Genomic DNA, 12,174 nt, shown 5'->3' with positions numbered 1-12,174 from the left:
TTTCCAGTTTTTCATGTTTAAAATACAAATAATAAATGCTTACCTTACAGAGTACTTTAACAGTTAAATAAAATGTTCTAAGTGTTTAGTAAATATCAAATTTTACCATTATTTTGATTCTTTCTCAGCCCTCCAATGAAATATTAACACCATTTGGATTTAATGTTCAAAAAAAGATCATTTGTTTATAATGTATCCCCTGACTGATTTTAAACAACTTGAAGCAAATTCCTGTTGTTGTTCAGTGGGTTAAGGACCCGACGTTGTTTTTGTAAGGATGTGGGCTCCATCCCTGGCCTCACTCGGTGAGTTAAGGATCTGGTATTGCCGCAGGTTGCTTCATGGGTCACAGATGCTGCATGGGTCACAGATAAGGCTTGGATCTGGTGTTGTTCTGGCTGTGGTGTAGACCACAGTTGCAGCTCCAATTCAACCCCTCACCTGAGAACTTCCATATACTGCAGGTACAGCTGTAAAAAAGGAAGGGGAAAAAAAAAAAACCTCTACTCATACAAAAAAAGATAGATTGAAAGTAAAATAAACTATAAATAAAACATAAAATAATTAATTCTATCATTCTTTACCTTTTTTTTTTTTTTTTTTTTTTTTTTTTTTTTTTTTTTGCTTTTTAGGGCCACACCCACAGCATATGGAAGTTCTCAGGCTAGGGGTCGAAGTGGAGCTACAGCTGCCAGCCTACACCACAGCCACAGCAATGCTGGATCCCTAACCCACTGAGCAAGGCCAGGGATCAAACCGGCATCCTCATGGATCCTAGTCAGGTTGGTTAACCTCTGAGCCATTGAAGGGAACTTCCTAAACAAATATTTTTTGAACATCTTCTGTACTCTAAGCACGCTCAAGCCACTCAGGATAGAATAGCAGACAACAATAAATCTTCGACCTCATTGGGTGCACATGCTCTGGAGAGATGTAAACAATAAACAAAAAATATGAAAATATTTATTATTTCATCTAGTGATAATAAGATGGAGTAAATGGAGCAAATAAGATGGAAAAAAATTCTGATAAAGTAATATTTGAACAAAGAACTGGAAAAGGTGAAGGTGTTGGCCAGTCCAGGTGGAAAGAATGGCACATAAAAAGTCCTTAAGGGCATCATGTGCTTGGCCTGAGGAGGTCAGGTAGGCCGGGTACACAAGAGGAAGATGAAGCCAGGAAATAGCAGGGGCAGGCTGTGCATGCCTCATAGATGATGACAAAGGCTTTGGGTTTTTTTAATCTGTATAAGATGAGAGTAATTGGAGGCTTTAAGAGTGGCATTACTTCATCTGTAGTACATTTTTAAGTGATTATTTTGGCTACCACATTGGTTTCTACAGCTTTATAATACAGTTTGAAATCAGGTAGCATGATGCCTTCAGCTTTGTTCTTTCTCAAGATTGCTTTGGCTTTCAGAATCTCTTAGGATTCCATAGAATTTTAGGATTTTTTTGTTCTATTTGTGTGGGGAAAAAAATGCCATTGGAATTTTGATGAGGATTGCACTGAATTTGCAGATTGCCTTGGGTAGGTATGGATATTTCAACATAATTAGTTCTTCCAGTCCATGACCATGGAATATCTTTTATTTGCATCTTCTTCAAGTTCTTTCCTCAGTATCTTATAGCTTTCAGTGTTCAGGCTTTTCACCTCCTTGGTTAAGTTTGTTACTAGGTTTTTTATTCTTTTTGATGCAAGTGTAAATGGGATTACTTTCTTTATTTCTCTTTCTGATAACTTGTTAGTAGTATATAGAAATACAATAAGATTTCTTTATATTGATTTTGTATCCTACAACTTTACTGAATTTACTTCTTATTTCTGATGGTTTTTAGTGGAGTCCTTAGGGTTTTCTATATATAATATCAAGTCATCTGCAAATAGTGAGCTTTACTTCTTTCTTTCCAAGCTGTATGCCTTCTATTTCTTGTTCTTGCCTAATTTCGATGTCTAGGATTTCTAATACTATGTGGAATAAAAGTGGTGAGGATGGGCATCCTTGTCTATTGCTACTATTAAAGAAAATCTTTCAGTATTTCACCATTGAGTATGATGGTAGCTATGGATTGGCTACCATGTTGGGAGCATACTTTTAATAGGCAAAGAATAGAAGCAGCACAAGTAATTAGAAGGAAATTATAATAATCCAAGCAAGAGATGATGGTGATTGAGACAAGAACAAAAGTTAGTCATTCTGTATAATTTTTTATTATCATGATGTAATTTAATGTAATATATCTGAGCTCAACTCAGTTACCTTGTGCAATGGAACATGGCATGTTAGGTATTCAGGAGTTAAACAGACCTTTGCTTGCCTTCAAATCATGTTCTTGCTAATGAAATAAATACATAAATACATAATTGCAACGAAAGAATGAAAGTAAATCTAAATAAAAATAGAAAATTATTTGGTGAAATCCTTGGACACTTTAAAAAGGATGTATTTTGCGAGTTGGGCTTGAAGAGGGAAGAAGATTTCTATGGGCAGAGAATAAGAGTTAGATAATTTCATTTTGAAAAAATATTAAGAACAATGTCCTGCTTTGGGCAAAAGATATCTCGGTTTACTTCATTTAGCTTCCCTGGGCTGCATAGACTCTGCCCTATGCATACACGGTTCAGAGGCAACTAGAAAATTAGGCCATTTATATGCAAAATCTGGGGCTTTCCCAGACCCCCTTCTTCAAGGATTTTCCCACAAGTTCTAGTGCTTATGTGTAATAAGCAGTGTTCTAGGATCACCCTCAAGATTCCTGCCCCCTGGTGTACATGCCAGGAATATGCCCACCCCTCCATTTGAAAGTATATAGAACCTGTATGATGAGATATTGCCCCCATAATTATGTTTCCTCATATGGCAAAACAAACTGGGTGGGTCTGACCTAGTCAGATGAGCCCTTTAAAAGCAGAGAATTTTTCTCCAGATGGTTACAGGGGGAAAAGTTTAGAGAACATGCCCTTACTGGCCAGAAAGAAAGTAAATGGCTCTGTTGTGAAGTGCACATAGGCACCATGTGGCAAGGAACCATGGGCATCCTCTAGAAGCTGTTTCCTTCCATTGGCAAGGAAACAGGGACCTGAGTCATACAACCACAGGAAATGAATTCTTCCAGTACCAGTAGACCTGGAAGAGGCTCCTGGGCCTCAGATGAGAATCACAGGGCTAGCTGACACTGTGATTTTAATCTAGTGAGACCCTAAGCCAAGGAGCCAGTTAATGTGTATTAGACTCTGACCAATGGAAACTGTTAGATAATAAATGGTTGTTGTTTTAGACCACTACATTTGTGATAATTTGTTATAAAACCATAGCTAATATACTCTACCCTGTTGCCCGGAATTCTGTCCTCTGGATCTTCAGGCAGGCAAACCTGCAGGCTTTCCATCAGAATTTTAATTGCTCCCTAAAGTATAGATGGGGCCTGCCCTTAGGGTAAGTAATATTGTTTGGGTTTTTTTGTTTGTTTGTTTTTTTAAAAAGATGGGAGTTCCCATTGTGGCTCAGGGGTAACAAACTTGACTAGTATCCATGAAGATACAGGTTCAATCCATGGCTTTGATCAGTGGTTAATGATCCTGCGTTGCTGTGAGCTATGGTGTAGGTCACAGACACAGCTTGGATCCCAAGTTGCTGTGGCTGTGGTGTAGGCCCCAGCTGCAGCTCTGATTCGACCCCTAGCCCTGGGAACTTCCATATGCTGTAGGTATGTCCCTAAAAAGCAAACTTAGCCCATGCCCTTCCTTTCTTCTGTGACTCCCTTCCTTCCAAAATCTACCTGTTCCTATTCACTCTCTAGTGCTTTCAGGTTACTATCTTTTACCTTTTGTCCAGAATTTGTAGTTGTTTTCTGGGGGAGGGTTGATCCAATATAAATGCTATTTGTCCATTTGGATTCTGAATACATTTCAAAGGCAGAATGATTATGATTTGCTGGTAGATTAGAAGCAAGAGCATGACAAGGAAAGAATTCAGAGATTATCCCATGGATTTTGGCTTCTGCAAGTGAAAGGATGGAGTTGCCATTTACTGAAGCAGAGAAGACTATAAATACAAGAAGTTGCATATGTGAGTTTAGAGTTCAAGAAAGAGTACTGGGCTAGATATAGATATTTGGAAGTGGTTTTTTAAAGCCATGAGACTGAATTAAATCCTCGACAAGTTAATTCTAAATAGAGAAGAGACCCAAAGACTGAGGCCTGATGTAATATAAAATTTAAAGATAAAGAGAAGTGAAACCAAAAGAGGAGACTCAGAAATACCAAGTGAAAGTGAGGAAAAAAAATAATGAGAAAATAGTGACCTCAAATCCAATTGAAGAATGTTTTAGGGACAAAAGAATGATTATTTTTATTTAGTGCTATGCCAAGTTAAGATGAATTTAGCAATGAGGAGGTAGGTCTTTGTATCCTTGACAAGAGCAGTTTTGGCAGAGTGTTATAGGCAAAGGCCTGATTGGGGTGGAGGACAGATGGAAGGAGAATAAGAGCCTTGAAATTTAGGCAACTCTTTAGAGCAATTTTGGTGAACAGAGAAGTGAAATAGTAGCTTGAGGAAGAAATGGAGTCAAGAGTTTTATTTTGTTGTTGTTTTTTTTTTAAGATGAAAGACTTAATGAGTCTGTGTATTGATGGGATTAAACAATAGAAAGGGAACACTGATGATGCAAAAAATAGATAGGAGAATTATTTTTAGAGCAATGTCCTTGAGTAGGTTAGCAAGGATAAGATCTAGTACACCAGTGAAGGAATTGCCCTCAGATAGAATGGGGCAAAGTCATCTGTAGAAAAGGGAATAAAGGTAGATTATGCAGGTTTAGACAAAGCTGCATGGTTGATGTAGTGCTGAGAACTTGAAGTTTGAAGAAAGAGAAGATGCAGAATAGCCATCTGGAATGTGAGAGAGCAAGTGAGCTAGAAGTAGGAAATAGGCTCTCGAAGCAGTAGGGAGCGTCCACTTCAGGTTGGAGGGTCATAATTTGAAATATCCCAACTGGGATAGATTTAATCCAGACTGGGGTTTTTCCAGTTGTGTCCAAAGTACTTGATAGGACAAGGCAGTTGAGGCTGTGTGGAAGGGAGTGAATATGATTATCAGTGAAGTCCATGCTAAGTAAGGAAAGAAAAGGGAGTATTGAATGGTAGTAAAAAGACAGTAACAGGAATGGAAAAAAAAAAAGGGGGAGATTAGACAATAGAAAGAATAATATTGGCAAAAACATGGTTTTTAAGGCTGTGTGATATACATGTGGAGGTGTTATTGCACTATTTTCTTTTACTTTAGGGTACATATTTATTGTGAAAAAGCAGAGGTTTTTTTTAAGTGGTAGGATGGTATGTATGGTTGAAGTTTATTGGAGTTGGGGGTTCGAGAAGAAGTGAGCTAGAAAGAAAAGAAATAGAACCCAGAGAGTGATCTGGTGGAAACTGTAAGGACCAATAGCTCAGAGAACTTGCAGGCATTGCTAGTAACAGAGTCTGGGTTCTGGATGACCAGGGAGCTAAGGACTAAGGGAAGGTGGAGGATATGATCTTTGCGGAAGAAGAGACCAAGGAACCCAGAGGTGAGGCCACTTTAATGAGTATCTGCATGGATGCTAAAAGCACCAGATAGTAGTGTTAGCATGACAGTGAGCCAGACCCAAAACCTTCAAAGAATGAAGGAGAGTGACTCAGTGGAACAGCTGGACAAACTGGTGGCTTTTAGAGGAGAAACCATTTGGAAGTCCCAGTGTCACTGAGAAAGACACAGACTCCCACCTACCTCACCCCCACCCCCACCCCCTAGAGGTACAGGGAATATGTGAGAGAAAACAGCTTCCTCTTGAGAGAGTTCAGGGGAAGCAGTGTCCTCAGGGGAGGGCTGGATATTAAGGGAGAAATTGTTCTACTAAGAATCAAAATTAGTTGGTTCCTGCACCTGAATGTTAAATTGGGCTATCTACCTTCTGGCAGTGAAAGTTTCATAAAGGGAGAAGCGATAGGTTATATAGTCCTTAGGACCTGACAAAAGGAGACATATAATTTCTTCAAAAGAGACCAACATTTTCCATAGAGCCGTAATTATGTATATATCCCTAGCAACTAGAGCAAAGTTTGAAATAGAATCAGAATACAATAAATGTTTATTTAACCAAACTCCTCTGACCCCGAGGTTCATAGTGGACAATTTCATTAATTGTTTTGAAGATTAAAAGATTCCCTTAACCCTAAAAGTAATGTGTAGTCATGAGGCTACTATTTTAGTTTTGAATCTGAGATGGTATTTTCAAAAGTGAAACTAATTATAAAATGAGCTCCAGCAGCTCTTTTCCTACAGACACATTGTAGTGTTTGATAAGGCACTGAGATAGTTAATAGTTTTTAGTGTTCACTTTTATTCTTTCATTTTGAAGAGGAAAACCTGCCATTTAAAAGCATGCAAAGCTAATTAAAGCTTTTCCACTATTTCATTATCTGAATGTAGTTGCAAATTCTGACTTAAAACTCTTATCAGAGGGAGACTCAACATCCCTCCCAGAGCCGCAAATGAACATTCAATTAACACTTCAATACAAGTGTATTTTAAATAAAAATATACTTTATTGTTAATCTCATTCTTTGCAAATGCAAATATCCAGTTTTAAAATCCAAGAGAGTTGCCTCCCTTTTCTTCTCTGGGGAAAAATGTCTTTTCTTTATTTACAGGGAAGACCTGAATTTTCTGAAGTTGTTACCAAGTTAGAAGAGTGTCTCTGCAACATAGAGGTAAGAACTTTAGCTTCTGAAATATGTCCATTTAAAAGGCTTGAGGAGTTACCCATAGTGGCTCAGCGGTAATTAATCCAACTGGTATCCATGAGGATAAGGATTCTTTCCCAGGCCTTGTTCAGTGGGTTAAGGATCCAGTGTTGCCATGAGCTGTGATGTATGTAGGTCTCAGACATGGCTTGGATCCCGCATGGCTGTGGCTGTGGCCGGCAGCTACAGTCCAATTCAGCCCCTAGCCTAGGAACTTCCATATACCATGGGTGCAGCCCTAAAAAGACAAAAAAAAAAAAAAAAAGGCTTGCACAGCAGAAGATATTGAGGAATGTAGTTAAGATGGTGCTTATGGAAAGAAAGAAACAAAATGTGAGGGTCCATAACTGCATTCATATTTTTACCCTGTTATAATTAACAGGCAGAGCAGAACGGACTGCATCTATAGGGATAAAGGCAAATTCAGAGTGAATTTGGGCCCTTCCAACAAATAATCAGTCAAGCAAGCTGATATATAAAAATTTGAAAATATAATAAATATGTTAGACGGTAATTATTTAAATCATTTTTTCTATACAAAACTTCCTACATACAATGAAATGTAAGCTAAAATATTACACCATTGTCCATATGTCCAGTAAGAACAGAAAAAATTATCACTAAGATTAGTGCGTAAATTAATTGGGAGGCATTGCTTTTATACCACACTACATTGCATAAAGTGATATGTGCTGGTAATGAGGCTAATGGAATTGTCTTCCCTTAATATCAAGGAGCTGTTTGCTTTAATTTTCTCTATAATTGCCTTAATTTTCTATACACCTGTTCAGGAGGTAGCATTTGAAAATAGGCAAGGGAACTGAAACATGAGCACTAATTCAAAAATAATCATATATTCCCACATGCAAATGAGTGCTGAGGAGAGGGAGATGGACAGGACAGCATCACACACAGGCTCACCTATAAGCAGATGTATGAATGGAAGGGGCAAAAGTGGAGGAAAATAGCATCAACCTGAGATCCCCAAAGTGGAGCCATCCAAGAAAAGTTTTCTTTCCTTCAATCTTGACTAAGAGTGACTGGAACCTAATCTTGTAGAAACCCTTGCAGGTCTGCAATCACAGTCTGCAGTGAGTGGCTCTGTCTCAGGACTCTTTACTGAAATTTATAAAGAGGAAGCTTTAGTCTTTGACACAAAACTTCCTTTCTCTTCTCTTCAGCCCTGAAACATACAAAGTGGAGAGAAGTAGAAGTATATGTGGTTGGGGCTACAGCAGCCCCTACCAACAAGAGCATCTGTCAGAGATCTGGGATGTTGAGAAAGGCTTTTAAGGCTTGAGTTTCAAGTATCTTCTCACTTTGAACCCTTATGTTTGACAGAGCAAGGCTGTACCAAGCCTGGGATATGTGCAATTAGATCAGAGAGAGACTTCCAGAAACAGGAACAATGGAAGGATCTGCTAAACTAGCTGGTCTTTTTACATTGACCAAGCCACTCAGCACGCTCTCCCCTAGTGGAAAAAATACATATGGGTGACAGACATGCAGAGAGAATTTGCTGGGCTAGGTTGCACTAATGAATGGACTAGAATCAGCTTTAAGGTGCTTAAGTTGTGGAGTTCCATAAGGCTCTTTCCCCTCCACTCTTCAACTTTTTAGTCCATGGTTTAGATCAAGGTCAAGAAGCCTCTGCTCATCACATTTGCAGATATAATAAAGTTGAGAGAGACAGCAAATACTTGCAAGAAGGATTCTAGAATATTTGGAGTTAAAGCAGTAGGACATGTCGAATAAGAATACATTTTACGAGAACAAATACATTACCATGCACCAGAGTCAAAAAAACAATTAGTAGAAGAATCACATGGTAGAGATATAATTTAGGAGCATCATAAAGGTTAGTGGGTCATAAGCTTTTGGGAAGTTAGAATATGAAATACCTGTCTTGCATCAGAATAAAGAATATAATCATTCCTCTCTCTCCTGAGATGGGCAAACAAAATGGTACCCAGTTATCTCCTTTTAAAGGAGTCATTAAACCTGGAACACAAATTTAAGGAAGAGTGATCAGAATGGTGACTGGGTTGAAAATCATGTATGTGAGAACCAATTAGGGAAAGCCATGGATACTTATCCCAGAGAAGACAAAATTAGGATTCGTCCAACAACTGTTTTTACACATCTGAAGAACTGTCTGGTGGGAAGGGAATTGGCCTAGGTCTTAGTGGGCTAACAGATGGAAATGAAGTACAATAACAGACCTAGTTTATTGTGAAGAAAAACCTACCAATGGTCAGAGCTGCCCTAAGATAAATGGATCCAGAAGTAGTGAGTTGCCCATCACTGGAGGTTCCCCACTAGACTGCACAGCTGACTTGAAAAGGAAACACAGAAGAGATTAGATCATTGAAGAGTTTGAAGGATCATTTCCACACTGACATCATATGATTCCCAGAACTTCCTTTAGAAATATCTTGGCTACTGTATAGAACCTAGAATTTACATATATTGTGTTTTTTAAACCAAAGTCTACTGTCTACATGTCCTATGAAAGTATAATGTCAAAGCACTAATATCTTGGTTGCATTAGGTAGAGTGTATAAACAGCAAGGTTGTCAAAAATTCAAGAAAACTACTCTCTTATTTTTCTTCCCTCAGACTTCTACTTTCTAACTATACTTAAGTATTCATAACTACTTTTAAAAATTCCCTTACAACTCTATTTAGTCCTCATGCTTTTTAGACATTAAAGCATCCATCATCTTATAAAATGGATATATTATTAGAAAAATGTGCAAATCCGTTTTATGTAAAGGGGATAATTTCATGTAAAGGGAATAATTGTAAGCTATAGTTTAAAGGAACTCTGCCATGAATCTTACCACCGTAGTGAAAAATGTAGAGAATCATTTAACCATTAAACAATAACTTTCTATTTTATGAATCTGATTTGAGCCTACTGTGTTTTCTGAAAAAATAGGCATAAGTTTTATGAGCCAGCTCTCAGCATAGAACTGGGTCAAAAAAAAAAAAAAAGTAAATTAAGCTAGCCAGGTGTTGCCATCAGAAGCTGAAAGGAAAAGCCAGAAGCTAGCTGAGATGAATAGAAATTAAAATATGAGCAATCCTGGAGTTCCCATCGTAGCTTAGTGGAAACGAATCTGACTAGCTAGCATCCATGAGGATGCAGCTTCGATTCCTGGCCTTGCTCAGTCGGTTAAGGATCTGGCATTGCCACGAGCTGTGGTGTGGGTCACAGATGCGGCTCAGATCCCATCTTGCTGTGCCTATGGTGTAGGCCAGCAGCTATAGCTCCTATTCGATCCCTAGCCTGGGAACCTCCTATGCCACGGGTGCAGCCCTACAAAGCAAAAAATAAAAAATAAAAATAAAATATGAGCAATCTTAGAATATAAAGGTAAAATAAAACTACATACTATATATACCGTGGCTTGAAGCCTGTTGGATTTGTTAAATGATTAAAATTGCCCTCCTTCACTCAGCTTATGTCTCCTGCATCAAGTAACAGCAGTGGGTCTCTCTCACCTTCCTCTTCTTCTGATTGTCTGGTGAGCCGGGGAGGGCCTGGCCGGAGCCACGTGGCCGCTTTACGGAATCGTTTTGAGTTGGAATATGCTCTCAATGCAAGGTCCTATGCTGCCTGGTCCCAGAGGTAAGTGGTAATTTAAGTAACACAGTCAAGTCAGCTTCCAGAATCTCATCAAGCGGGTCACCTGGCTTGATTAGTGTCAACAGGGGATTTACCACCCTGTGGCAAGCTTTGAAAGAGGAACTTTGAGCCTGTTTTGCTTCCAATATTTTGACCAAAAATTAAAATTTCATCTTCTATTAATTTAGGTTCTCTAAGCTTCGGGTTGATTGTTGCTTAAGCAAGAATTGTCTAGCTGCAGCAACAAAAGGACTTTTTAAAAATATCCTGGGATTTTCTTATAGAATTCAAGGAAGAATTATTTGTGTGAGAATCAAGAAAGAGCTCTGAAGCACCAAAAATTCAGCATTCTGAGAATTACTATAAGACTCAGCAGTTCCTTCCTTCCCTATATATGCCCAAAAGAACTGAAAACAGATATTCAAACAAATACTTGTATTCAAGCGTTTATAGTGGCACTATTCACAGTAGCTAAAGGTGGAAGCAATCCAAATATCCATCAACAAATAAATAGATTAAAAGGGTGGTATCCATAAAATAGAGTATTATTCAGCCATAGAAGGAATGATGTACTGATACATGCTACAACATGGATGAACCTTGAAAACATGCTAAATGAAAGAAGCGAGGGACAAAGATCATATATTGTATAATCTTACTAATATGAATATCCAGAATAGGTGTATTAGTCAGTTTGTGCTGCTATAACAAAATACCATAGATTGAATAGTTTAAACAATGGAAATTTACTTTCTCACTGTGGAAGCTGAAAGTACCAGCCTGAGATCAGGGTACCTACCAGCACGGTTGGGTTCTGGTGGGACTTAGAGATGGCCAGTTTTCCTGACTTACATATGGCCAGTTTTCCTTCTCACTCTACCCTGACATGGCAGAGAGAGTTCTGGAGTCTTTTAATCTTCTATCAGATGGAGGGCTTCACTCTTCTGACCTCATTTAACCTTAATCACCTCCTTATAGACCCTATCTCCAATATAGTCACATAAGGGTTAGGGCTTCAACACAGGAAATTAGAGGGAGGGGAACACAATTCAGTCCACAGCAATAGATAAATCCGTAAAAACGAAAAGTTGATCAGTGGTTGCAAAAGGCTAAGTAGGGGAGGAGAAATTGGAAGTAACTACTTAATGGAACAGGGTTTTATCTGGGGGGAAGGAAAATACTTTGGAATTGCATGGAAGTGGTGGTTGCAAAATAGTGTGAATGTAGTAAATGCCACTGGATTTTTCACTTTTTTTTTTTTTGGTCTTTTTGCCATTTCTTGGGCGGCTCCCTCGGCACATGGAGGCTCCCAGGCTAGGTGTTGAATCAGAGCCACAGCCGCCGGCCCACACCAGAGCCACAGCAACGCGGGATCCAAGCTGCATCTGCAACCTACACCATAGCTCACGGCAACGCCAGATCCCCAACCCACTGAGCAAGGCCAGGGATCGAACCCACAACCTCGTGGTTCCCAACCAGACTCGCCAACCACTGAGCCACAACAGGAGCTCTGGATTTTTCACTTTAAAATGGTTAAATTTATGTTATGTTAAACTTATCTCAATGAAAAAAAAAAAAAAAAAAAAAAAAAAAAACCACAACAAATTTAAGCAAAGGGGCAAGTCAGAAAAAGAGGGACAAGGAATTCAGCCTTTTTCCATAGCAAATTCTGCCGTTTACACCTCCCAATTCCCAATAATTTCTTTGTCTCTCAATTTAATTGTAAAATTTCGAGGAGAGCTATATCAGTCATCTATTGCCAT

The 12,174-nt window shown here is 38.7% G+C and overlaps 1 protein-coding gene across 7 annotated transcripts in view; it reads left to right on the top strand.

Annotated features, from left to right (window-relative positions):
- LOC102164667 (serine/threonine-protein kinase TNNI3K) overlaps positions 1-12,174 on the top strand; it is a 279,425-nt gene that overhangs the window by 213,804 nt on the left and 53,447 nt on the right. For all 7 annotated transcript variants that reach the window (XM_021096471.1, XM_021096470.1, XM_021096473.1 and 4 more), the window contains 2 exons: positions 6,688-6,747; positions 10,245-10,414. In XM_021096471.1, coding sequence (XP_020952130.1) covers positions 6,688-6,747; positions 10,245-10,414 — 230 coding nt within the window. The remainder of the gene's footprint in view (positions 1-6,687; positions 6,748-10,244; positions 10,415-12,174) is intronic.

Source organism: Sus scrofa, chromosome 6 (assembly GCF_000003025.6).
Source record: "Sus scrofa isolate TJ Tabasco breed Duroc chromosome 6, Sscrofa11.1, whole genome shotgun sequence".
Taxonomy (NCBI): Eukaryota; Metazoa; Chordata; class Mammalia; order Artiodactyla; family Suidae; genus Sus; species Sus scrofa.
The sequence above is the reverse complement of the archived record's forward strand: the minus strand, read 5'-3'. Positions and strand labels throughout refer to the sequence as shown.